Source organism: Stegodyphus dumicola, chromosome 2 (genome assembly GCF_044657685.1).
Source record: "Stegodyphus dumicola isolate Sdum_Otavi_A_Nest chromosome 2, ASM4465768v1".
Lineage (NCBI taxonomy): Eukaryota > Metazoa > Arthropoda > Arachnida > Araneae > Eresidae > Stegodyphus > Stegodyphus dumicola.
In genome coordinates, this window is record NC_140769.1 from 268,996,446 (window position 1) to 269,020,610 (window position 24,165).

General features: G+C 33.3%; 1 protein-coding gene across 1 annotated transcript; it reads left to right on the plus strand.

Annotated features, from left to right (window-relative positions):
- The first annotated feature begins 392 nt into the window (after window positions 1–392).
- Window positions 393–22,281, plus strand: LOC118197696 (uncharacterized). Its single transcript, XM_085810364.1, has 7 exons — window positions 393–507; window positions 705–752; window positions 9,116–9,267; window positions 16,803–16,899; window positions 17,079–17,126; window positions 19,001–19,118; window positions 22,038–22,281. The coding sequence occupies exons 1-6, from the start codon at window positions 481–483 to the stop codon at window positions 19,112–19,114; spliced, it is 486 nt and encodes a 161-aa protein (XP_085666490.1). The 5' UTR covers window positions 393–480; the 3' UTR covers window positions 19,115–19,118; window positions 22,038–22,281.
- Window positions 22,282–24,165: the final 1,884 nt, after the last annotated feature.

Below are 24,165 nucleotides of genomic sequence, written 5' to 3' on the forward strand. Positions count from 1 at the left end.
AACATCTTCAGCATACAGTTGTGAGGTATAAATTCATGCTAGAAGATTCTGGCCTGCTGCCACTTGGATTGAGGGTATTATCAATCCTCGTTCAAATTTATCTTTATCAACAGATGCCAGTTTCATTACCTCTGATCCTGAACCTGATTTGTCTCATCGTTCAAAATATAGCAGATTATTACCAGTTTATTCAAATTATTTGGAAACGGCAAACTGATTATTTAATTTATCTCCAACAATGCACTAAATGGTTTAATAATAAAAAAATATTATTTCTGTTTAAGGAATATTAAATGTAATTAATTGCGTTGAAAATGTTGTTATAAGTATGTTAAATATCATATTATAGTTAATAATTATGGATATTATTCTAAAATATAATGATTTTTTTATTCACTGTTTATTAATAGTGTGCAAGAAACCATAGTGTCTCTTGACATCGTGTACAGAGAAAACGAAGTGTATACCAACGGAACCCGCATGTTTGGGGAGATCACGAATGCTGTGGTGAATATTATATTTTTGTATAATTCTTTTATACAAAAAGGATATTAGTATTTTTAGTATATCTTTGGTATCACCTTTTAGTATATTTTTAGTATAACATCAGTATTTTTAGGCTTGAATGCAATGTCAGATTTTCTCGTACAGCAACTTTAATTATGTACGTTAACAAGAGATTTTTTCCACAATTTTTTTTACAGCCTGGAAATTTGAAAGAGTTGGATAAAAGAGGATATCCCGAGCACCTTGTAAGAATAATTCTTTTCATTAATTTACATTCACGTACATATACATACAACTAATGAATGTATTAGATACAATTTCGTTAATATGATAGAAAGCAGTTATAATTAAATAGCATTATTAAATTATCTTTTTCTTGTAATGATGTATTTAACTGATTGAGATTTTCGATCATATGTACCAAAATGCATAAATCCATTCACCATTTCTTAATTCTGATAGCGGTCTTTGCTTGTCATTCATAAGCAGGTCAATTTCTTGACTGAGCTCATAAAATCGCATTAAACATGTTCCACGACTAAACCATCTGACACGACTGATTATAACTAAATCATGTCTTTTGCAGCAGTTATTAGTTTTGTTGTTGGATTCTATCTTTACCATCAGTAATTGTATAGCCTCTTTGCCAATATCAGCATATTCACAGCCTAATTCTTTTAGAAACTCCTTAAATTGTCGATGTGAAAATGCATGTGATCGAAAACAATTCACTGTTTTTATGACTACTTGCATAACATGATTAATCGATAATACTTGGCCAGCTACATTGTGTTGATGAATAAAACAGTAGATTATAATTAAATCATGTCTTCTGCAGCAGTTATTAGTTTTGTTGTTGGATTCGATCTTTACCATCAGTAATTGTATAGCCTCTTTGCGTTTACCGTTCATAGCAGGTGCCCCATCTGTTGATATTCTAGAAAGAATTTTCCAAACACAAGCAGTGGCGGATTGGCCAAAAAATTCGGCCCTGTCAGGGAAAAAAATATGTTGGTCTCAAAGACTCCATATGAAATGGCATTATACATACGAGTTATCATTGTCGTCATCATAAAAAATCCTTTTATAAAATAATATATCTTTGCAGAATGTAACATGTTATTCATATATATATATATATAAGGCCTTTCTGATCACGATTTCCGTAAACTTGGACAAACTTATAGATATATTGATGACATTTTAACTTTCAACTATTATAATCTCATAGAAAATAGAGACATCTACCCATGTTGTCTAAAACTGAATAAGACCAATCAAAAACAATCAGAAATAGTTTGTCTTGATCTTAGTATTCATAATCTTAAAGGAATTAAGCCTTTTGATAAAAGAAAGGAATTTAATTTTTCTACTGTATACGCTCACGTTATGTCCGCACTGTTTTTACTAAAATGCAGGTGCGGACATTACAGGGGTCTTTCAAATATCGAACTTTTTCTCGTGAGTAACTTTGAGTGTAAATTTCATTTCAAACAGCCAAGTTAAGTTCTAAGTGGAAGAAAACGGCATAAGTAATAAAAGTATCGAGTTTAAAGTTGTCTAATAGTTTTACAGGAGCACAATATAGAGGCGCAAATTAACCAGCACTTGCATTTTTAATATTTACTTTAATACAAATTAAATAAACGTTGGTTCTTTTAATATCTTGCACATATTATTTTTGAAAAAAAATCTGACGCTTTGTGTGAGAATCCATTTCGGTTCATTATTCTTCGCAGCCAGCCTTCACTTGCCTTGAATTGCGTGTAGTAATGTCTTCTCGTGCCGCGAAAAGTGTTCTTATTTGGCACATTTGCCATGTTACTGTGTACCCTTGAGCACACATCACGAACATACGCAACTACTATTTTTTCTTATTTCAGAAACTTGCATTTCGAACCATGAAACCCGCGTCTTGTTTTGTTTGTTGCCACCAGTTGATCACGCTGTTTGCTCCAGTTGCGCGCACACTTTTCGTCAACCTTATATACGCTTGCTGCTGCTCTTTTTCCCTTTTCAGCCCACCAGCGGCCGAGCGGTAAAGTCGCTGAACACTGGTAGTTCGGTCCGAGGTTCGAATCCCGCGAACGGGCTGGCTGCATGGGTGTTTTCGTGGTTTTCCCCATGTATAACGTGTATACGAGCCAGTTTCCCTTAGAAAGTCCTCCACGAAAGGCACCCCTCCCCTTAGGCAGATAGCCCTAGTGTGCTTTGCCATAATTAAATACACAACACAACACAACATTCTTTTTCCATTTTCCTGCGAAATTTCTATGACTTTCAGTTTAAAAGCCGTGGTATAGCTGCTGTATTTTCTCATTTCAAGCACGCTGCATACTAGTTACCACGAATTCCAATTGGTACTATTTGTAATTTATTGTTTCTATAAGTATTTTATTGTTTCACTTACGTTTTCAATTCTTTGGATTGACTTCTCTTTGTTTAAAGGTAAAATTTGATTTAAATTTACTTTGTCTTTTTATTTAAATTTACTTTGAATGAAAACATAAAACCCTTTGAATGAAAACTTGAAATATGTGAAATGCTCCAAGGAGGAAGGCTGGGAAAGTAATTTCATGGAATCCAGTGTGGTGAAAACCTGTTTGGACCCCCTTCATTTATTATCGCGTCGCTTGAATGGATAGCTGGCGCCGATGATATGACTGAATAACAGCTGCATCAAAATGCAAAGAAAGTCTCCGCTTTCCATCCTGGGGCCAACCAAAGACAAAACAAATGCATATTCTTTCTTTAAAGATGTTCATTGACTAATATTACTGACTAAAGGGGAAAAAGGTGATGTTAAAAAAAGTATATTTTAAAATAAGAAATTCTTTAGTTTTCGGGATGCGGATATTATACAGGTCACTTTTTTTTTACATAAATTTTATCTGTAAACTCCAACTTGTCTAAAAAAGTTATTGCAAGTGCTGTTATTAACCAAATTAGCAGAATTAAAAAATTTGCACTTGAATAGAAGCACATAAAGAAGAAATTCTATTCTTACCAAAATTCTAAAAGAAAATGAAATTCCTATGAAATTCATTAAGAGCGTTTAATACCCCTTTCTCATGTCGATTTTTAATAACAGATGGCGCTACGAACGTTGAGCGATAAAGACTCAAATCTGTAAGACTACCTACAGCATGGTTACTATGGCAACGAAGCTTCCCTTCCACTGTACTCGTTTGGCGGGAAAGTGAGTAAGCCATAAAACACTTCCCCTCAGTTGAACAAAAGACCTGCTGTCATTTCTTCCGTCTGTGACTCAGACTGCAGTGTATGTTTTGAACAGGAATAGAACTTTTCCACTTTTGTGTTGAAAGATATCTGCGAGATACGTGTAGCAGTCGCTATTTCTTTTCGCAAAATTTGTTCATCACGCTTTTCAATGTTGCGTTTCAATGCTGCTTTTTAAAATGTCTGGAGTGGTCTACACACAATAATACTTTTTAAAAGTATGAATTTTTTTATCGGAAAGCTCCAAAAGAGAAGAATGTTTTAAAGTGTTCATAGGTTTTTATTTTACATACATTTTTATTTACATATTAATTTTTTTCTCTCAATGTTTAATTACTTATCTTTTATTAAAACAAGGGCCGATGTTTGAATTCGATATGATAAGCCCATGAAGTGAAGACTTTTTGCTTTTCTGTGAAAAGTTCGTTTCTATTCAAAATTTCTTCTGCATTTTTTGTAAATTTTAAATAAAAAAAATTATATAAAATAAAGAAAATCTGAAATGTTTCAGATTTTAAATTACGTCCAAAGGGTTTTTTTTTTTTTTAACATTTTGTGTGTTACCTTTATTTATATCATAATTTTCGAACTTAAACCGTAAAATTAAGTTCAAGAGAAATATCGCAAAATAATTTTAAATTGAGCATATCTTTATAATTTCGAATAGACTGTCTCACGCCCTGGACATAAAAATGTTTTTTCTGCACAACATTGCCATTGCTCGCTTTGAAATCCTTGAGTTTGTTAATCAAAAATTCGTTAAAGTTTTACAAAATATGAAATCGATAATAAACAAATTTCAAATTTGGACTTCCAGATGCCCGTATTCTCAGGAAGATTAAGTCATTCAAAATTGGATGGCTTTCTGTACCCTTTTTTTTTTTTTTTATCATAATGCGAGAAACGTGCATACGTTTATGCAGATTTTTCATTATTTAACTTCTTTAAATATAATACAAAGTGATAACATTTGATGGCAACAGTTTAAAAAGTGAAACAGACATTCAGTGGGATTTGACGCAAAATCGCAGAGCGAAAACAGTAGTCCCTCAGGGAGAGAGCCGCTTTAGACTAATAACTTAACTTAAAGGATTTTGCTACTCATTTCTACGAAAACATTTATAGTTTTTTACCACTTTTTGAGCCCCCTTTTTGTGTCTATTAGTTTTAAAATATAATTAATTCAAAAATTTAATTAAGATTAATATGTGAATCTTAATTAAATTTTTGAATCACGTTATTCATTCCGTATTTGTTTTTAAAGAAAACAGAATTTACTTAAATTTCATTTTTATTTAGTAAACTGTTATTCTTTTTCAATATATAAATTTTAGAATAAAATTTTATTATAAGTTTGAAAATATTTTTATTTTGGTTTCAAAATTCTGTCTTTTGTTGCAATGTTTCCCTAGTTGAAACATTACTTTCTCGCCACTGCGTTTTAGTTTCGCCAATGATGCCAAACTGGCAAATTTAAGAGCCAGTACTAGGTAAACGATCTGTGTTACAGTTTCGGTTGTGTTAAAATTGAAAGTACTCAAAGTTTTGAATTATTTCTTAAGAGTTTATATTTCAGTTACATTTGCATTAAATCTTTTCACTAAAGCAGTTTATAATTTCCCTTAAGTTTCCAATTCTTTGGGTAAAGTTATCTTTGTCTAAAGGTAAAATTTTGATTTGAAGTTCTCACAAAAGTATTTTATTGTTTCACTTACGTTTTCAATTCTTTGGATTGACTTCTCTTTGTTTAAAGGTAAAATTTTGATTTAAATTTACTTTGTCTTTTCCTTGCTTTGGGGAAGATTCCAGAATTTTAGGGTAAATTACTATAATTAAAAATACATTAGAATGTTTCATCAACTAATTCTGAATACAGAAAATGAAGTATTGTTTGGTGGGCACACCGTATGTTCGTCGTTCGATTTTAGGCCAAATATCAAGAAATCAATTTAAAACTAATATAGACTAAATAGATCAGCATGCAGCCAAAATAATAACATAAAAATTTCTTTTCAAACCATTCCTTGTAAAACCTAAAAAAATCTGCAATATTCCTTTGAAAAATGAGTCTTTAAAACCTAAACATGACTAAAATATATGAACTGATTTCTGTTCTGCTGCCATTTAGTATAAATAAAGAAGGGTAAAAAAAAAACCTATACTAATCTACAGTGGATGGACAAAAATATGGAAACACCTTGTGAAATGCATGTTTGAAAAGAAAGATTGATTTTAATGAAATATGTAGGTGGCGCTGGCGTTTTTGACTACTGACGCCACCTATACAACTTCGTAAATGTGCTAAACAGTTCAGTGGTTGTCGGAGTACTGTTATGTGAGGTTGTCATTACATTATGTCAGAGTTAACAGACTTCGAACGTGGGCAAATTGTTGGAGCACGTATGGTAGGTGCTTCCGTAAGCAAGGTAGCCGAGGTGTTTAGTTTTACAAGAGGTACTGTATCGAAGATTTATTCCGCATATTTGAAAAGCGGAAAAACATCATCTGCTAAATCACAGCGCGGACGAAAGTGTGTCCTGAGTGATCGTGACAGACGATCATTAAGGGCAATTGTGACGTAAAATAAGACCACAGCTGCAAAAGTTTCAGCAGTTAAAAAAGTTGAAATGAATGTTGTGTTACCGAACCCTGTGAGTACCAAAACAATTAGAAGGGAGCTTCATAAACAGAGAATTTCTGGCAGTGCTGCAATTTAGAAGCCACTCATCAGTGATGCTAATGCCCGTAACAGGAAAAGGTGGTGTTTAAGTCATAAAGCCTGGACTATAGAGCAGTGGAAGCGAGTAATATGGTCTGACGAGTCTTCTTTCACATTGTTTCCCACTTCTGGCCGAGTTTACGTCTGGAGAACGCCATCTCAAGCCTATAATACAGACTGCTTGTTGCCAAGAGTGAAACATGGCGGGGGTTCTGTTATGGTTTTGGCAGCCATATTGTGGTTCTCTGCTAGCCCCATGATAACTGTGTCAGGGCACATGACTGCCAAGACTTATGTGAACATTTTTGGCCGATCAAATTCATCCCATGGTACAAACTTTGTTCCCCGATGGTGATGGTGTCTTCCAAGACGACAAAGCCCCTGTTCACACAGCTCACATTGTCCAGGACTGGTTTTCTGAGCACGAGGATGAGTTGTCCCATCTCCCCTGGCCACCACAGTTACCAGACCTGAATATTATCGAACCTTTGTGGTCTACATTGGAACGGAAAGTGCGTTCTCGTTATCCACCGCCAACATCGTTATCTGAACTTGCCACCGTTTTGCAGGAAGAATGGTATAATATTCCCTTGGCAAACATACAGGAACTGTATTTATCCATTCCGAGAAGACTGCAAGCTGTTTTGGATGCCAACGGGTTTCCTACACCATATTAAGCAAAGAAACATGTTCTTTTAAAGGTGTTTCCATATTTTTGTCTAACCCCTGTATAAAGCCTTTGCTTATCAGTATTTCTGTGCGTACACAGGGTATTTTTGGTGTAAAACAACTAGTCAACTCTGGTGCTTCAGCTGCTTATTCGAACTTTATATTAAATACCGTATACCCGCAGCTCTACACAAAGCTACAATACTGACTCGGCCCGACAGACAAATCGCATTTAACTTTCAACACTACCATTCCTGACAATTTTAAAGTTTCATATCTATTCTAAATAAGTGTGTGTGTTTCTCTCTCTCCCTTAGAAAACAGCAGCAGTATCAACAGCCAAGCATCTGTTACAAATCAAGCTGATTCAAATTTTATTTCTCATTTTCATGTACGCCGCGTAACGTAAGATTTGCATAAGCCTTTGGGCTGAGTGATTACGTGACGAAATGAGGGATAGGAAGAGAATCGCTATAAAATTGTTAGTAAAACTTAAACGTCATGTTATCTTCTTTAAAGTATGTGGGGCTACTATAAGCATGAAATATAAATTATATAAGTATACATTTTGAAGGAATTTTATAATATAATGCTAATAACTTGATAAATTTTACAAAATTCATTTTATTCTCGTACTTAGATTTACCCAATTTTCTGATATGCGAGTATCCTTCAATATACATTCCGCATCCCTAAGCAAGTCAAATCATTTTTTGCAGTTTCTTCACATATTTTGCAACATCTCACAGTACTATGCTGCAGTTAACATATGTTCCTCGCGAAGCTAGCTTTCGTAATAATTCCTTGGTAATTGTAGGGGAAATCATAGTTTATCTCATCAATGTCTGAGCATACTTAAGTGTTTAAGATCTCGAGGGGAACCACTTGTTAGACAACGATTTTAGCTCTGCTCAAAATTTTAAATTTATATTTTATTAATTGCTGTTTTTCGAGATGCAAAGCTTTCAAATTCATCATCATCAAGCAACGAAGGATCAACTGGATACAAACATATCTCTTCTGCAAAACTTCTGTGAAAATTATGCCACACTGATGCAGATGAAATCTCTTTAGCTTTTGCTGATTTCTCGTACGTTGCTTAATGATTTCATTCAATTTTGCTGTGCGTATAGAATGTCTTTTTGGGGTAAAACAACTCATCACATCTGGTGCTTCAGCTGGTTATTGGAACTTTATATGAAATACCGTATACCAGCAGCTCTACACAAAGCTATGATACTGACTCGGTCCAACAGACAAAGCGCATTTAATTTTCAACACTACCATTTTTGACAATCTTAGGGTTTCTTATCTGTTCTAAAAGAGTGTATCTCAGTCTTAGAAAACAGCAGCAATGGCCACAGCCAAGTCTCTGTTACGAATCATGCTGGTTGATGTAAACCACGTGACGTAAGATTTCCTTAAACCTTTGGACTGAGTGAGTACGTGACGATATGATCGATAGGAAGAGAGTCACCATAAAAATTGTTAGTAAACATTAAACGTCACGTGTCGTCTTTAATGTGAGAATAATATAAGCATGAAATATAAATAATATAAGTATACATTTTGAAGGAATTTTATAATATCACTTGAGGAATTTTACAAAGTTGATTTTATTCTGATATAAATTTATTTTATAGTTAAGTATTAAAGCATTTTTAATAAAAATGTATCCTACTTTATTTTGTTCTGAAAATAAAGATTTATTTAAGTTTTAATTTATTCTTAAAAGCCATTTAAAAAGTGAAGTTTCGAGTATGGATAATTGCTTTAGTTTATTCAATTCCCTTTGCTGATAAGTTCCTAATTTTGTTCATTGCTTAAATGTACTTAATTTCGATGTGTAGAAATGCGTACGAACGCTATATATAGCGCATGGAATTCAGTTCGCAGAGCTGCCAGTTTTCTTTCTTTGCCAACCATTTCCAAATTCTTAGCACTTGTAATTTAATGTAATATATTTATTCCATGTTCTAGATCAACTCTTCGAAATCTTATATGGTACAAGAAAAAGCTCGGCTACTTGAAGAGATAGGACGTTATGAACAAAGAATAGTGAAAGCAGAGAACGAGCTCCGTCGCAAATTATATAAAAGAACATACCAGAGACTAAAGCATTCGCTGGATATGTAAGGATTATTGTAACTTATGCCTAATTTAATAATTTATAACTAACTCTTTGCAGTTAATGCAAACTTTACTGTGAGATTCACTTTTAATGTTTATTTACTTTGCAGCATACCTTATTGAAATTATCTGAGTTCAATAAAAACATTTCGTGAAGGGAATGGTTGAAAAACTTAACAATTATAGCAACATAAATGCTTAAAAATCTGAATGCGGCGAAATTATAACGTTTAAGTTGAGGAACAGGAAAAAATTAAGGGTAAATAAATGCTACACATTTGTGTGAAAACGTCATGCTTATGAGCAATAATTGACAAGAATTTAAAATATGCATTGTTGAGTTCAAATATACAGGGTGTCCCAGAATTCTTTCTCTGATTCCAAATTTTCTTAAGATATAAAATGAACACAGAGGAGAATACATTTTATCTTGAATTGCATGTACCATATTTAAGTTTTTGTGTGCACAATTGATAAACTTCTACTGATTCTTATGTTGCTAGAAGTTTACCCAGGCGATATTCCAATTCCATTCATATATAAGGAAACATTACGTGAGGTATGGATGCTGTGACTTCAGTAATTCTGCATTGTAAAGCTGCGATACCATTCACTGGTGTTTGGTAAAATTAGTCCTTGAGAAAACCCCAAAGGAAGAAATCCATTGGTGTAAATTCAGGTGATCATGGAGGCCAGTTTATGGAACCATCACGCCCGATCCATCTTCTCAGAAATGTTTATTCAAATAGGAACGGACATTTAACTCCAATGTAGTGACGCACCATCTTGTTGGAAAATTAAGTCAGGACTTTCCTGAATCTGTGGTACAATAAATAAACGCAACATATCAAGATAGGTATTAAACATATTAGACATTCATGTACAAATTTTCAAGCTATATCTCGATCATTCATAACCCAAAATTTAATGTGAACCTGGTGTAATGAAAGATGTGCAATACTGCAAAATATATGATCGTCTTTTCACTGAAGAAAAAAGGTACCATGATGTTATTGTGCATAAAACCACCACACACACAATCAGCTCAGGCCTATCTCTGACGAGCTCAACGTGCGGATTCTGTTATTGCGTCGGTTGGTGCCACCATTCAAATGAAATGCGGTCTCATCTGAGAGAAAGCCACGTTTCACACAGTATTTGTTTATATTTCATATTTTGTGTCTTATAAATATTTGTAATCAGGGAAAGAATTTTGGCACACAGTGTACACTATCTATCAATGAGTAGTTAAACATGCCATACAAATGCTGACATCTGCAATCCTCATAAACATCACTGTCTTCGCCGTTAAATATCGTGTATGAAACAACATTGGTATATTCTAGAAAAATTAAAATTAAATTTTCTTTTCCATTTCTAGACAAGGATTCTGTTCTGAGAATAGGAGGCTGACCAACAAATAATAATCTTAATTACAAGAAAAAATTTCCTTATGTAATGCCAGAATACCATGTATTTACTAGTTTAAATTTGCAGTATTGCACATCTTGGTGCACATGTTTCATTACACCAGGTTCACATTAAATTTTGGGTTATGAATGATCGAGATATAGCTTGAAAATTTGTACATGAATGTCTAATATGTTTAAAGTTAAACCATTTGTATGTGAACAAATTAAGGGAAATTTACTTGGTGTAAAAAATAATCAAAGTCTTATATTTAATGCTTGTGGACTTCATTTTTCTGGCTCTTTCCCTATGCAGTATAAAATCAGAGAAAGGGCATTTCTGCAAAGTTTTTCTCCTTCATTGCATCCACCCATTGTGGGAATTCATATGATTGCCTTCATGTGAAGTGCCCTCAGGGCGTTACATCAGCAGAACTTTCGACAGCCAAGCTTTCTTGGCTAGTAAAGCCATAAGCATTCAGCATTAAAGCATTAAAGAATTCTGCAAAGTGTTGTTATATTTATATGCTTAGCTACCAAAGCAATACATTTAGAGGTAGTATCTGATTTAACTATCGATTCATTACATGTTGCTGTCAAAAGATGTATTGGTAGACTTCGAAAACATAATATTATAATCTCAGATAACGGTACTAATATGGTTGGTGCAAAATCAGAAGTGAAAAGATGCATTCCTTAGTTCTTAAGTCTAATTCTGATGTAGCAGATTTCTGAAAATCTGTAGGTATAAATTGGAAAGCTGATTCCACTTCGGGAACGAAATTTTGTTGTTTTATAGGAAGCAGAAATTAAGTCACTGAAACAACATCTTCAGCATACAGTTGGGAGGTATAAATTCATGCTAGAAGAATTCTAGTCTGCTGTCATTTAGATTGAGGGTATTCTCAATCCTCGTTCAATTTTACCTTTATCAAGAGATGCCCGTTTCATTACTTCTGATCCTCAACCTGATTTGTCTCATCTTTCAAAATATAGCAGATTATTACCAATTCATTCAAATTATTTGGAAACTGCCAACTTAATTTCTATTCAACAATGCACCAAATGGTTTATAAGTTATTTCTCCTGCCTTAGTGGTGTAGTGGTTCTTCACCTGTGCCGGTATACCAGAGGCCAGGGGTTCCATTCCCGGCAAAGGCGATTACTCATTTTTCAGCTGCTTCCAAAAAATACCTAATGTGTCTACAGTGGCGCCCGAACTAAAAGGGTGTTGGAATGGGATTCTCCACATCTGTGCATTTGGCGATTGGATCCCCTAATCGTTCTTTAATCCCTAATTGTTCCCTAAAAGGGGGAGTATATAAGGTATTTCTCCCGCCTTCCTAGCGTGACATCGTGGTGTTGTGTTTCTGCACGCTGGGCCGGTATACCAGAGGTCCGAGGTTCGAGTCCCGGCGAAGGCGATTGCTCATTTTTCATCTTGCCTGTTTCTAAAAAATACCTAATGTTTCTGCAGGTTTATTAATAAAGAAAATTTAAGTATGTTAGTTGTTTTAAAGGAATATTAAATGCTATTAATTGTATTCAAGGAGTGTTGTATAGTTGTGTTAAATATTATATTATGTTTAATAATAATTGATAAATTCTAAAATAGAGTGATTTTCTATTCACCGTGTTTTAAACTCTTAATAGTATGCAAGAGAACTCTTTTTCAGTTCCTTTAAAATAACCTCATTCTCTAATTCTGCACTTAAATCTTGCTGTACATGAATTATAGATTTGTTTAAACACTATGGTCGCTTCATGCATAATTCGCATTGTAAGAATTCTGATGGAATAAAACCTCTGATACCGCAGTCTGCAGGATTCTCTTTTATATCAATATAATTCTATTGAATACCTGGAACAGCTTGCTGAATCTTCGCAACCCGGTTTGCAATGAAAGTTAGCCAAGGACGAGGATCGTGTGAAACTCATGCCAATATAACCCGTGAGTCGGTCCATGCGTAAATGTTGTTAATCGGGAGATCTGTGCGTAATACTGCATAAAAGAGGTTGTTTAAAAGTAACGCAGAAGACAACTCTAGTCTTGGAAGAGAAATCTCGTTGTCTTTGTCAACCAGCACAATTTGACCTAATGGACACCATCCATGTAAACTCAGATTCTTCGGCGCAAAATGATCATGCATTATACACTGATGGATCTAAGACAAAGGCTAGTACAGGATGTGGATTCTGCGAATTGGATAAAGGCAGCATTATCTTCTCCTGGAAACGAAGACTGAACGAAAGTAATTCAGTGTTTCAGGCAGAACTCATAGTTTTACACGCAGCAATCATCCACAGTCATAGGAATGGTCTTAATCAAGTTCATATTTATACGGACTCCGCCTCAAGCGTCCATTTAATCTTTTATGAAGCGATATCTACGCCTAAAAGTATATCAACAGGCCCACTCTTGTAGAGTGTTGGATCTGCTAACATTAAATCATTATATTCCTCAACGTACTCCTTATCTAATGTAAAATGCGGCAAGGCTCTAATAATTAAATTGATGATAAATACTGGTTTTGTAAATGACACCATCGCTGGAAAATGCGGGACGAAATTTTTTTCCACAATCCTAATAGATTTGGTATCCAAAGACCCTCAACATGAAATAAAATCTTTGCCATTTTTCTTGGTAACTTTAGTCCCTGTACGCAATCTTCTGAAATCAGCCTTACTTGACTGCCAGGATCAAGGAGGGTTCTACACAACTAGTACCCACCAGGTGAATCTAACATTTTATTATTAGCTGTGCTTAATAAAACTTCATGCAGAAAATTAAAGTCTGATACACAAGATTTTATTATTCGACTAGAACTCGTGAAATTCGCCCCTGACTTAGCCGATTGAGTACAAGATTCTGGCTCGAGGAAAAATGGCTTGGCCCTCACCGATAATTCTTTCAATCTGTTCGTCACTCTTTTACGCGCGTTTGGCTCACTCTGATCTGTTTCGACGCCAATGAAGTGAATTTGTCCCCCGCACTTTGTATTTATTAACACTTTATGGCTTACCTGCTTGCAAAGTGCTGGCATGAGACTGCAAGAATTCTAACAAGTCATTAAGTGTTGGTATTTCCTCACGCTTTAATATTCTTTCCCACCATCCTCTCATCGAAAAACCTAATTTAAATTGTACTATTATCCCTAAACTATTATCCGCGAATTGTTCCACTTTGAACCCCAAACTCTGGAATGAACATACACATTATTTTACGGTGTCTGTAAACACTAATAACTGAGTAGGATTTTCAGCTTGTAAATTTGATAAATGCAAGATTTTCTTTAATAACAATGAAAGTAATTCTTTTTTATGTTAAAATCTTTGAAACGTTAAATTCTATGCAATTTTCAAAATTTCTATCACAAACAGTTAAAGTTTAAACAGTTCCTAAAGCATCTCCCTTTAAAGAGCCCTTCAAATATTGTAGCTTTTGCGCACCTGATAATCGGTCATTATCCACTTTCGCCGTTTTAAATAAATTTAAAAATGATAACCATTCTTCAACTCTGCCACTAAATGCAGGAACAGTTAGCGTAGGTAAGTGAATTCTCGCTATTTTACGATATTTAACCTCCACATTGATATCTTTACATTCTTAAATATTAACCTCTGGTTAGAGCTAAAAATAATTCATCAACAGTATATTGAATGTTCTGTTGTTCTCTAAACACTTCAATATCTTTCTGTGCACAAATAGAAAAATGATACTAAAAATATCCGAAATTTCTGTCATTACATTATTTAATCTGGATTTAAGAAGTTCTAACTGAGCGAAATTACCAGAAACGTAAGTCACTGTCATTTTCTCCTTTAGTTTACATAGCTTTAGCTACGCTTTTTTTCGGTTTTAAGCCTATAAAATTTCATTACCTAATAAGATATAGAAATACACAGATTCAACAATTTTATTGCAGTTTCGGCTCGACAGAGCAACAACCATGTATGTTCCATCTCTCAAATAGTGGACTGTAATTTGAGTTGCTATTACCCCAATGTCGAATTCAAGAAACGGTACTTTTCCGTTTTGCCGGCGCAAGCGATAAAGTCGCCAATAATGGTACAACCGATGCCAAACGGAATATTCTCGCTGGTAACCTTTTACGCCTCATTTTCAAAACAAGTCGCAGCTTTTTCTTATCAGATTGATTGTTTCTTTCAATAGTGGCATATAATTACATAGAATTTTTATCAGATAGTTCAGTTTTATGTCTAAGGCCATTTTCGGTAATTAAGTCAATCAGGATGCAATCACAGCGCTTACCCGAAGCCGAAAATATAGAAAATGTAAGTCGAGGGTTAAATTCACCAATCCTAATGAGAATGCATTAGCGAAGTAAAGCACTGCAGCTTTACATAATTTCTGAGTAAGCTATTCGTACGAATTGAAATATTTCTTGCATTTAAACTTGTGTTCGAAATTAAGATTTAACTTGAAATTAATGTAGATAATTACTGCGAACATTAGATTTTTGTAGAGTAGTTTACGTGAGATGAGATCGCTTGGGGTCACGTGATATGAACCGGCGAATGAAGATGTTGAACCATGAAAGTATAGTAAATTCTTAAATTAATGTCTTTTTACAAATTTATTGTCTTTATTTATTGGCTTTTTATAAAATTTTAAGCGATATTAAAATGTTTATGCCTTCAAAAAAAAAAAAAAAAAAAAGAATTCTTAGAACTAACATTTTTTTAAATATTTTTTATGTGTATACTGTATGTTGTCGCCAATAAAGTCTGCTTGGCGAGATTTGCGCCGGCCAAACGGAAAAGTACGCAAGAAACTTCAGAGTCATAATGTTGACCGAATCTCTTTAAATAATAATAAAAACTAACTATAAAAACCTTAATACATTTGCGGCAGTTCAACAACAGAAATATAATTTGATAACTTCAAACATAGGTGAAATGGTGCGAATTGCTCGTTCCATTACTTCTCCTGAACCTGATTTATCTCATCTCACTTGACTTTCAAAATATGGCAGAATATTTCCAATTCATTCAAATTATTTGGAAACGGCAAACTGATATCATTTAATTTATCCTAACCAATGCACTAAATGGTTTAATAATAAAGAAAATTTAAGTATGTTAGTTCTGTTTAAGGAATATTAAATGTGATTAATTTCGTTAAAGAAATATCGTATAATTATGTTAAATACAGTCAAAAGTAGTTAATCCGGACTCGCCGGGACTTCGGCGACTCCGGATTATTGATTTTTCCGGATTATAGATCATCAGTTTAAATCTCGTAAGATGGCATGCAGAAATTCTAAAATTAAAAATATGAAACCGTAATTTATGAAATAAAGAACAATTATGATCTAAAGGGTATCAAAATTTACAGAAAAAAAAAAAAAAAAAGCTTAATATTTATTTGTTTACTTTATTAAACATTTCTCTCAATGTAAGTTGTTTAAGTTGCTTCGTTTTATGTGATAATACTTTCTCTTTAATTCTATAAACAGACATAATTTCTTGTTCAGTTACAAAGTTCCGCTGTACAAGTCCCTTTAATTGCAGTGCCGAGAATACCGACTAACTTGTCAATCGAAATTTTTTCGTTTTCACTAACCTCTCTGTCACATTCTTCATGTCTTTATCCATTTTTTGCAGCAATTCCACTTTTTGTTTGATGGACATCGAAACATACTTTCGTTTTGTACGATCTTTTGGGAGCTCCAGAATCGGAAATTCTATTTGACATAAGTTCAAGTTTACTTTTATAGTATTGCTCTTACAGTCTGCAAAAAATAATAAGCCGGATCCAATTCGAAGATTAAGGAACAACGCAATCATCAACATTAACTGAAAAAGATAATTAGATAATTTTAGCTTAAACCGTCCGTTATACATAAAACGCGCACGCGAAAACGTATTCTGCGCTTGCGCACACGCAAATGCGCAGTCGTAAAAGGTCTTACGCACACGCGTAAACGCCTATGCGCATGTGTCAACGCGGCGCATGCGCAGAAAGTTTTTAGCTTTGAGGTCAGGATTATAGATCATTCAGGATTATGGGTGTCCGAATTAACGACTTTTGACTGTATATTATGTTTAATAATAATGGATATGTTCTAAAATCTAGTAATATTTTATTCACTGTCTTTTAACAGTGTGCAAGGATTTATAAAGCATCTTGGCATTACAAACAGAGTCTACAAAGTGTGTGCCGACGAATCACGCAGATGTAAAGAGGAACTAAAAACTCAGGTGAATATTAATTTTTTTAATAGTATTAGTATTTTTAGTATATCTTTAGTACCACCTTTTAGTATATTTTTAGTATAACACTAGTATTTTTATTATTGAATGCAATGTCAGATTTTCTCGTACAGCATCTTTAATTATGTACGTTAACAAGAGATTTTTTTCCCCGATTTTTATTACAGGTTGAATCTTTGAAAAAGATGTGTGAAACAGAATTAGCCGAGATTATGGTAAGAGTAATTGTTTTCATTTATGTACATGCACGTATGTATACATACAATTAATCAATGTATTAGATACGATTTTGTAATAATAGAAAGCCAGTTATAATTAAATAACATTTTTAAATTATCTTTTTCTTGTAATGATATATTTAACTGATTGAGATTTTCGATGATATCTTCCAAAATGCATAAATCCAGTAACCATTCACCATTTCTTAATTCTGATACTGGTCTTTGCTTGTCATTTATAAGCAAGTCAATTTCTTGACTGAGCTCATAAAATCGCATTAAACATGTTCCACGACTAAACCATCTGACACGACTGATTATAATTAAATCATGTCTTTTGCAGAAGTTATTAGTTTTGTTGTTGGATTCTATCTTTACCATCAGTAATTGTATAGCCTCTTTGCCAATATCACCATATTCACAGCCTAATTCTTTTAGAAACTCCTTAAATTGTCGATGTGAAAATGCTTGTGATCGAAAACAATTCACTGTTTTTATGACTACTTGCATAACATGATTCAACGATAATACTTGGCCAGCTAGATTGTGTTGATGAATAAAACAGTAGATTATAATTAAATCATGTCTTTTGCAGCAGTTATTAGTTTTGTTGTATTCTGTCTTAACCATCAGTAATTTTATAACCTCTTTGCCTTTACCGTTCATAGCAGGGGCCCCATCTGTTGATATTCTAGAAAGAATTTCCAAACACAAGCAGTGGCGGATTGGCCAAAGAATTCGGCCATGTCAGGGAAAAAATATGTCGGCCCCAAAGACTCTATATGGAATGGCATTATACATATGAGTTATCATTGTCATCATCATAAAAAATCCTTTTATAAAATAAAAATATACCTTTGCAGAAAAGTAACACTTTATTCATATATATAAAGCCTTTTCTGATGACGATTTCCGTAAACGTGGACAAAGTTATAGATATATTGATGACATTTTAACTTTCAACGATTACAATCTCGTAGAAAACAGAGACACCTAACTAAGCTCTCTAAAACTTAAGACAAAAAAAAATCAGAAATAGTTTATCTTGATCTTAAGGAACTACTCTGATATGCGCCCTCAAGTGGCCAAATTTCTCGCCAAAAATATTTGGCGAGAAACTTCACGATGCCATATTACTATCTAAATTTTTTGTCTACATTTTGAACTTTTAGCCTAAAATGTCTCCAAAAACGCTGTTTTCGCACATGCAAAAACTACGTTTTGAACACACAATTTAGCTAAAAATTCGAAACAAAAACAAAAAATTTAGATAGCAAAAACATAAAAATTCTAACCAAAAATATTTGACAAGAATCCATGTACACAGCGACATGTTTGAACTTAAAAAAACATCTACGAATTGCACAATGTAGGCAACGAACGAATCTACAAACTACGCACACCTCGCTTTAATAAATTAACATAACAACAACAAATTTCAAAGAATACCATGTACACAGCATCCTGTTTAAACTTAAAAAAAATTCTACGAATTGCACAATTTAGGCAAGGAAGGAATCTACGATCTACGCACTCCTCGCTTTAATAAAATAACATAAAAAATGCAGATTTTGCAATGTGGAAATGTTAATGGAAGTTAACATATAGAAATTATTACGATAAGTGATACAGAATGTATAAAATCCAAAGGAAAAGTTGTCACTTAGTGAACTGTTTGATAACTTAGCTCATTTAAGAGCTTCAAATGACATGGGCATTATCCCCCGATAATAATGCTCAGTGCATTTTCCCCGCTCATTGACTTGTGCTTATATAAAGATCTTTTGAAAAGCATGTTACAGCAGTTTTTGTAACTGAAATTAATTGAAAAACCTAACAAACTGAAAATTTTAATTTTTTTCAACTATGAGATATGGGCAAATGCTGATACTGAGGATGATGATACTGAAGATGATGATACTGAAGCAAGCAAGCAGTCCAAACAGTGCAAGCGAAAGAAAATTGATGATGGTACGACGAATTAAAATGGTAATATGATTATTAATTTAAAATTAGTTCCCTCCCCAGTATTGGGTTTAACAAACAATTTCAGTTTATTTTTAGTGTTTTAAAAAGTATTGTATGTTAAATATAAAGATGTAAATTTTTTAATTAAACTCTGATTTTCACTCTTTCTTGTAATAAAGTATTTTTCTTTATCTGCAGAAATTCTAACACTTATTTGTAAAGTTTTTAAGTTTTAATTTTTTTCCTTTGCTGCCACTAAAATTTTTTTTCTACTGATTTTTAAAATACAAATATTCAGAGAGGGGAATTATGCGAATAATTTAATTTCCATTTTCTGAATAGTTTTCATACAAGATTAAACAAATTATTTTGCATTCAGCCGCATATGTCAACAAAATCTGACAAATATTATGTTTAACGTGTTTAGGATGTAAATCTTGGTTTGACCAGGAAAACATTGCGTGTTCATGCCTAAATGCGAATAATCTTCACTTCAGAGATTAAAGAATTTTTAACATAATATTAGCCTAGAATTTAAACTTCCCGGGTTTGCACCTTTCTTTATCCTCTATCGTATTATTTCAGAACAGGTTATTCTAATTGCAGAGGAATTTGTAGTTGTAGTTGCTCGTTATCCTATTTTTCTTTATTCTTGAGAATTATCCTTATTGTTGAAATTGACAAGATCAAAACAACACCAATCTGATACAGTAAGACACCACTTAACGCTGTTTCGTTTAGCGCTGTTTCGGTTTAGCGCTCTTTTTTTTTCAAACCGGGGATTCCACGAAATCGCTCGCAGCATACGGGGATTCCCCGAAATATTATGCAGCGATAGGTTTCAAATACATATCCGAAAGAGTGTACTTGTATTTCTTGTTTGGTGCGGTATTGTACAGACATATTTTGAAGGGGTAAATGTGGAAGATGTCGAAGAAATAATTCAAGAAGCAGCGGCTAGTCTTTCTAATGATGAGCTCAAGGAATAACTGAACAAGAAGAAAACACAAATGTTGACAGCAGTGATTCAGAAGAAGAGCAAAAAGAATTTTCGATGGCGTTTGTAAAAAGGAGTTTGTCTACCATAACTGAAATAATGGATCAATTCATTGAAAATGATCCGAATTTTGACAGGAGCTCAAAAGTAAGGCGTGGTGTTAGAGATGCTCTATCCGTTTATGAAGAAGTTTTAAGAGAACAACGCAAAAGAAAAAGGGCAAACAACATTAGATGCTTTTGTCACAAAAAGGCAGAACACTGAAAACGCGGAAGGCCAACTAAATATGACTGACTGAGAATTTTATTTGTTTTTTTTAAGAATATTCGTTTTGTTATTTATATTTTGTTTTTATTTTTGCAAGAAATGATAATGTGGTATTAATTTGGGCTTTAGAAATAAATGTTTGGTTTTATTTTTATTAAAAAAACATACTTTTTAAATTTAATACCTAACCAATTTCCTAGCCATCTTCCCCTAACCCCAATATTTACATGTAAAGATAGCCTCGTTTAGCGCTGTTTCGCATTACGCTCTACTTTGATGGAACGTATCCCCCGCGTTAAGCGGGGTCTTACTGTACTTACATTCACCAATATCTAATCTTCTAAGCACTTGCATTTTACTTTCTAACGAAATGCTTAGTCTAGTCACTTTATTTTCGTATTTCTTATTATCACACGTATAAAAAAAAACTAAAAATTATAATTTTTATCACTTCCATAAATTTATGCTTACAATAACAGCAACAATGTTTGAACAAATGTTTGAAATAATAAAAATATGTTTGTGTAACACTACCGAGAAGAATTAATGCTGATAAAATTACTTATATTTCCGATTTTGGAGAAACCCATTGCTGCTCGCAGTTTTCATGGAATCACACTATTCCAATAAAAACGCGTTAAAGTGAAGCAGTGCTAAGAGACCAGCGTTAAGCGGTATCTTACTGTATTTCAGTACGCATTTTTTATTATATTTCAGTAAGATTAAATTTTCCATATAAATTGTGTATCAGAATTATTTGAATTTTTTTTATCCTGGGTTCTTCTGTTGACAAGCGGGAAATTCTGGAATTTATCTGGAAGAACAGATTTATGAATATTTTTAAACAGATTTGAACTGCAGATTATATGAACCTACAGATTTCTTTTCAGACGCTGAGTGTAAATTATTCCAGTGTCAATTTTTTTTTTTTTTTTTTTTTGAAACGGGGTCGATATTCTAAGATAAGCTTTAGGCTAGTTCGGTAGTTTCCCTCGAAGTTAATCCCAGAATAAATAATGAATTAACATCCTAGGTAAGTTGATCAAAACTATATGTAAAAGTAGAAAGGAATATTTTTATCCTTACATGTGTTAAAGCTACGAAACAGCCAGAAGATATTCATTTTTTCCTGTGGAATTTTATTTTTCAGAGTAACAGTTTTCATTAATTTTATACTAACAAAAAATTTTTCTGTGGTGAAGAAATAGGATGCATTTAAATCATTCTTGGGTTTTATGTGATCGGGATAAAAATTTATACTGTATTTCTTATGTCTGAACATTTTTGTGTACTCTGTTTAGCGATCTAAGAAGTGCACTTATACAGTCAAAAGTCGTTAATTCGGACACCCATAATCCGGAATGATCTATAATCCGGACCTCAAAGCTACAAACTTTCTGCGCATGCGTCGTGTTAACGCATGTGCGTGTCTGAAAAAATGTATGTTCGGAAAAACTGCTGTGAAATATTCTTAGTGCTTTTTGAATGGATATTGTCTGGAAATCCAACAAAAAGTTGTAATTGTTACTATGTAAATCTATTGACTAAATACATAATATTACTATTTGTAACTAACTGCTCACCTTTAGAAGTTATCTCCTTTTCTTAATCCTTATTGTGTATGGAAGATACAACACATAAATGTAATATTTAATGTAAAAATTTATACTTTGCAGGATTTCATCATCAAGGCTTAATGATTAAAGACTCATGATTGTGTTTTAAAAGACTCATGAAGCTTACAGTCTTTCATTATGAAGGACTTACTATTTTTATTATCAAGCACTGCAGTTTAAGAAGTGTTACGGAAACATTTTATTATTCTAGAACCCTTTTTTAAAGCATTTTATGGTAAAAAAGTGTAATTGTATTTTATGAAGTGTGTTAATTTCGATGATAATAAATTGTATAAATTCATTACTTTGTATTCATTTTTCTAAATTAAATGTGTATGAAATTTTATATATAACTAAGTATTAAAGTAATAATTTTCTTATAAAAATTTCAATATTTGAATGCTGCCAAATAATTGCAAGAGGCTATAAGCAAACATGTACGTTTTGCATCTCAGTGTGCCTAAATATGCACCAAAGAAGCTTTTAAAAACTACAATAAAATTTATTTATTAGAAAAATATCACAAAATCAGATAGTTCAGAATATATTATTAGGCATTTTTGCCTTTCCCCATCTTACACATTTAGCAGCCAGCTTACCCCTGGGTATAAGAATGTACACAATATAGACGAATATCACAGGAATTTACGGCAACACTTCTCACCTAAACTGACTTGAGTTCCTTCTTTATGTTATTTTGCTTACTTTCCTAGGGTCTGTCTGAATAACAATGCGATTCCTGCCTGCTATGCAGATGACACCGATTTAGAGGTTGTATCTACTAATATCAACCATGTAATCAAGAAACAACAAATTGTCATTCTTAGCATTGAATTCTGGTGCGGTTATTGGAAAATCAGAATAAATATGCAAAAATCACAGCTTCTTATTCGCCGTAAAATGAAACGCAAAGTGAACCTTCATTGATTTAACGAACCTGTGTCTATTGTGTCTCAGGCTAAGTACGTAGGAAACATCTTGAACGGCAAGCCGACATGGGCTCACCATATTGAACCTGTGCTAATTATAGCTCTAAAAAAAACCAAGTATCTGATTCTTATCATAGAGAAGTATTGGAAACTGGATTTACTACTTAAGAAACGATTTATCTTATAAATTCCCAGCATCCTTCCCTGCACGCAGATTTAAAGATGGATCCATCGGATAAATACATCAAAAAGACAAACGACTTTCTGAAAGTGCTAACTTTTGCGATCAATGCCTTTCAATATAAAGTGCTTAAAGAAGATAGATATCTTCGCCCTAAGTCATTATTACTAAGTGAAAATAAGAACTTTCCCACGTTATTCGGCCCTTACTTGTACATATATGATTTTCTTTGTTTGATATTACTGTGATTATTTGCAATTTCCAGCCGTATTTCTACGAACCAGCACTTTGGGTCACCACTCAACGTTACAACAGACTCGAACTAGTAATTAACTTAATAACGCGAATTAGTAATTAATGGATTACTGAACTTCATTCGTGGTGCTTATTATAGAAATAATGGACTGCTTTCTGCATACATTATGCTAATATATCATTTTCTTTTATTCATGTGTTTCCTGAATTTGTTCATGCGATTTCCTCTTGTTTAAGATCACGTCATCTATTGAGAAGACAAAGCAAATAAATCCTTTATGTGACTTAAGACGCAGAAGATCAAAACTCAACACAAAAATAAAAAAGAATGCTCTACTTAACGTTAATTAGACCTGTTTCATTGTATGCACCCCAAGCCTGGGTTACTGCTGTCAAAGTAGAAAGAAGGAAAACTGCATAATTACAAAATAAAATTCTTAGGGCGATCACGAATGCATTGTGGTTCGTCCGGACCAGCATAATTCAAAAAGACCCAAAAATAAAACCAATCCCAGAACAAATCCATGCACATAACTTTTACAAAAAAAAAAAAAAAAAAAAAAAAAAAAAAAAAGATATAGAGAAAATGCAAAATTCGCCAGTGTAGACCAGAAGAGAACTTGCAAACTTCAATCCCACAGTAGAAAGTGTAGTAAAGAGGCCTAGATCGATTCAAAATGGTGATGTGCACATGTAAATAAGTTTTATTATCATAAGTTTCTTCTCTTTTATTTAGCCAAGAATTTAGTGAAATTAATTTATTGTGTCTTCCGGCAAAACGAATGGACTTTGTGCCATGTAGAGCAGGCTATGGACTCTGCTT

What these genes read in the sequence shown, in the direction of transcription:
- LOC118197696 (XM_085810364.1), top strand. Translation starts at nt 481, where the DNA reads ATGTTTGGGGAGATCACGAATGCTGTG. An exon ending in GGGAGATCACGAATGCTGTG is followed by an intron (nt 508 to 704) that starts GTGAATATTATA and finishes TTTTTTTTACAG; the next exon opens with CCTGGAAATTTGAAAGAGTT. An exon ending in AAGAGGAACTAAAAACTCAG is followed by an intron (nt 16,900 to 17,078) that starts GTGAATATTAAT and finishes TTTTTATTACAG; the next exon opens with GTTGAATCTTTGAAAAAGAT.